This window comes from Mesitornis unicolor, unplaced genomic scaffold (assembly GCF_000695765.1).
Source record: "Mesitornis unicolor isolate BGI_N332 unplaced genomic scaffold, ASM69576v1 scaffold37914, whole genome shotgun sequence".
Lineage (NCBI taxonomy): Eukaryota > Metazoa > Chordata > Aves > Mesitornithiformes > Mesitornithidae > Mesitornis > Mesitornis unicolor.
The window spans coordinates 5754-9267 of record NW_010182830.1 but is presented as its reverse complement, the minus strand read 5'-3'; the positions used below and the strand labels follow the sequence as shown (position 1 = coordinate 9267).

The 3514-nt window shown below is 49.5% G+C and overlaps 1 protein-coding gene across 1 annotated transcript in view; it reads left to right on the top strand.

Moving 5' to 3' along the window:
- Window positions 1-3334: 3334 nt before the first annotated feature.
- LOC104540180 (cystatin-like) overlaps window positions 3335-3514 on the top strand; it is a 2296-nt gene continuing 2116 nt past the window's right edge. The window contains exon 1 of the mRNA XM_010183917.1: window positions 3335-3501. Within this exon, the coding sequence (XP_010182219.1) occupies window positions 3335-3501 (167 nt within the window). The remainder of the gene's footprint in view (window positions 3502-3514) is intronic.

Sequence of the window (3514 nt, the reverse complement as noted above, 5' to 3'; positions counted from 1 at the left end):
CAAGTCCTGATTTTGCAAGGTTTGGACTTGCAATAGCCAACAAATGCAGCTTGCTCCTGTTTTCGCTGTGCGTCTGCAGGGTCTGTCTGGCACTGCCCAAGCTGGAGAACCAGGAACTCTGAAGGGCAAGTCTACTTTGTTAGCCATTTGTCCTGGTTTTGCTCGAATAGACTTATTTTCCTTACAGTATCTGGTGAAATTTTTTTGTTTTCATTCTCACCAGCAGATGTTCATAATTTTTCAAGGTTTGTTTTTCAGTCTTTCGCCTGCACCTGTGGTTATAGTTTCCTTTGGGTGTTTTTTTGTTTTGTTTGGTTTTGTTTTTTTCTTCCCTCCTCTCTGCACAAGAGGATGAAGGGCAAAGGGGAAGCAAAAGCCTGGGATTCTCTGGGGCAGGTGACCCAGGACAGATGATCCAGTTGTGATCCAAGCTGACTCATAAAGATGTATTCTATCCCATAAATGTCACACTCGCTGTAAACTGAGGAGTTTGCTGGGGATGACCCCTTCCCTTCTTCCCTTCCTTCCCTTCTACTTCATGATGGCTGTCTCTCTTGGTTCTTGAGGCTTACCTCTCCCCCATTGCATTTCCATTGGTGCACAGCCAGCAGCTGCTGTTTGTGAGCTGAGTATAACTTTGATTGCTTTACTGTCATTGTTCCTATTCTTGTTGCAACTCATTGGTATTATTATTTCAGTTTGATTTATTTTAATCATTAAATAGTCTTTATCTCCACTGATGAGTTCTTTACTCTCCCAGTTCTCTCCCCTACCCCACCAGGGAGTGGGGTGAGTGATAGAGCGGCTTCGTGGTGTTTAGCTGCTTGCCCAGTTAAACCGCAACCCCATTCTGCACAGCAGAGCAAGGCATGAACTGTGTTAAAGGGGGACTCTGTCAGCCGCCCTTTTGCATGAATGTTGGTGCCTGTGTTATGAAAGACAAAGAGAAATCCTGGCACCAAAGAAACTCCGGGGTTAGACACTGCTGAGCATAGGCCAGCTCTGCTTTCTGCCATTATACAAGTTCAGCTGAGTGCAGTGCTGTGGACAACATGACACTGACCAATGTGCAACTCATTTCAGACATTTAAAAAAGCTGTCAGGCATCCACCAGGTCTCCATACATGTCTCTGTTTTCTGTGGGAGGCAGCAGGAACTCAGAAGCACCAGAGGAGAGAACAGGGAATTTTGATACTGATGCTTGAAGACCATCAGTGCTCAGGACCTCTAGCACCTGGCTAAGTCACTTGGCAGAAAGGGGCCAAGCTGACTTCTGAGCCGCAAATCCAGAAGACTCCTTTGCTTGGTTTGACTTGTACCTGGGGAGGAAACTTTAAGTGGGGATCATCAGTGACCTCAGGTATCACAGTGATAGAATGTCAGAGTGCTCAGTGCACTGTTTTTTGGCAAAAAGCACTGTGTGGCTGACGGGGCACTGCTGCTGCTACTGGCAATGGGATTGCTCTCCCTTGCAGTGCTTGTGGCCAGTGAGCTGCAGTCTTTGAGACCTCTCTCCCTCTCTCAAACTGAACTTAAACTTTGCCTCTAGGTTTCGAAGTTGGTGGTGTGAGCAGGAAGGCAGTGTTTCTGGAAAGCCTGTCTGCAGTGTGCGGGAAGAGGCAGGGAATTACTCATTGGAAAATGTTCCTTTGTCTCATCTGCATCTTGGCAAAGCTGTAGGCAACAGTTTGATGAGGAGGAAACTTTTGGTTAAAACTCCATAAAGAGAATTCTTCACCTGAGAGGAACCAGTACATAAGGCACTTCCCAGGGAGATGAGAAACCCAGGCAGAAGGCTCTGCTTCATGAAACTCAAGACAGAAACTTTTCCACATCTATGCTCAGGCTGTTGCCTCTCTTAGGGCAAAATGGTCCATGTTTTGAAGATTATGGTCCCTCTCTGTGTTAAGCCTCTTCCATAATATGTGAATTATTATCTGCTTAAGGAGGGGGATGAACCTTTTGCTCCCAAAAGGTGTCACCACCCCTCACATTACTGAAGCAAGTTTCCTCTACTTCCTCAGTCTTTTCTGCTGGAGTGGCTTTGAGGCATCATCTATGCATTGTGCCCTCAGCTATTCATTGTGCCAGTGACAGACTGACATGTGAGAAGAAACTGAAAACCTAGGTGAAGGCTGGAGGCAGAACAGGGCCGGCTGAATCGGTGTGTTGCGGTGCCAAAGCAGAAGCAAGATGGCATGCAACTGTTCCTCACATGGTGTCCACTTGCAGAAATAACATGAGATCACCAGGACTGTACCAAGAGCTGACTTTACTGTCTGTTGGTGTGAGCTTAAGCCACATTGGCTACCTTAACTCCAATGAGGTGACCCAAGCAGGGCTATGGCTTTGCTTGCTTATTTGCCTGTTTAATTAGTTGCACAGATTGATGCCAACTGTGGGGATTTTTCCAGTGAGAACTCTCATGCTCTATATTGCTAGCATGCAGGCAGTCTTTCCAGTCAGCACACAAGCCCCTTCCTTTTCATTATGAGGTGTGTTGCAGATATTTAGGCAAGAACCGTCACCCTCTTTTAGCCTAACAACTCCACAAGGCCTTAAATCGCACTGAAGCTAGCTCTCTCATGCTATATTTGGTACTCTTTCCAAACTTAGGATTCCTGATGGGATGGGGGAGACAGGCTTGTGGTTACGAGAGGAGACTGGAAGTTAAGTGATCTGTCTGGGAAACCACCCTTGCCACAGATGCCCCTCTGACCTTCAGTGGAGCAATTAGTGTAGATGAGATAACACCAATGCTGTGGACACAGATATAGGAAATGACACATGGTGTTTTGTGCTGGGAACCACATTTGTAGCTTAAAATGCTCTGTGGTTTTTGTTTTCCCTCTGCAGTAGAGGGAAAAAAGTGCTAGAATAACTCATGAGGAGGCAGAGCCTGGGAAATGTCTCCAACTTCCCGGACCCATGTGGGAAAACATCCACCTCCGCCTCTGTGGAGAGCCATGGGCAGCGTAATGCCAGTGCCACGTCCTCACCTGCCTCCTGTCCCCACCCCAAGAGACAGGGCATACAGAGGTGCTTCCACAAGCAAAATGACTTCGGGGCACAGGCCAGAGAGAATTCGGGGGTTACTGAAACCCTTCCCTCCTCACAGCACTGGCCTTTCTGAAGAGAGCAGCACCAAGAGGGACTCCGGAGGGGACCTTCTGGCCAGGCATTTTCCCCGCCTAGAAAGCCTGTCTCGGGGTACCCCGAGTCCCCTCGCAGGGAATCCTTGCGTCAGGCAGCCTAGCCTGGCGCTCGGGCTGCTCCTCAGACTGCCGGACAGCGCACATGCTCAGGGGCGTAGAGGCTGACACTGTCCGTCCCTATGGCGCTCCCCTGCCAAGCGGGCGGCACACGGGACGACCGCCTCTGCTGGAGGGCTCCGAGCCGGAGAAAGGAGGCGGAACGGGGCGGCGTGTTTTGGACTGACGCCTCGGCCCGCCCCGTCCTGCCGGCCTTAAAATGGCGGCGGCTAGAAGGCGGGCGGGAGAGGTTCGAGACAAGG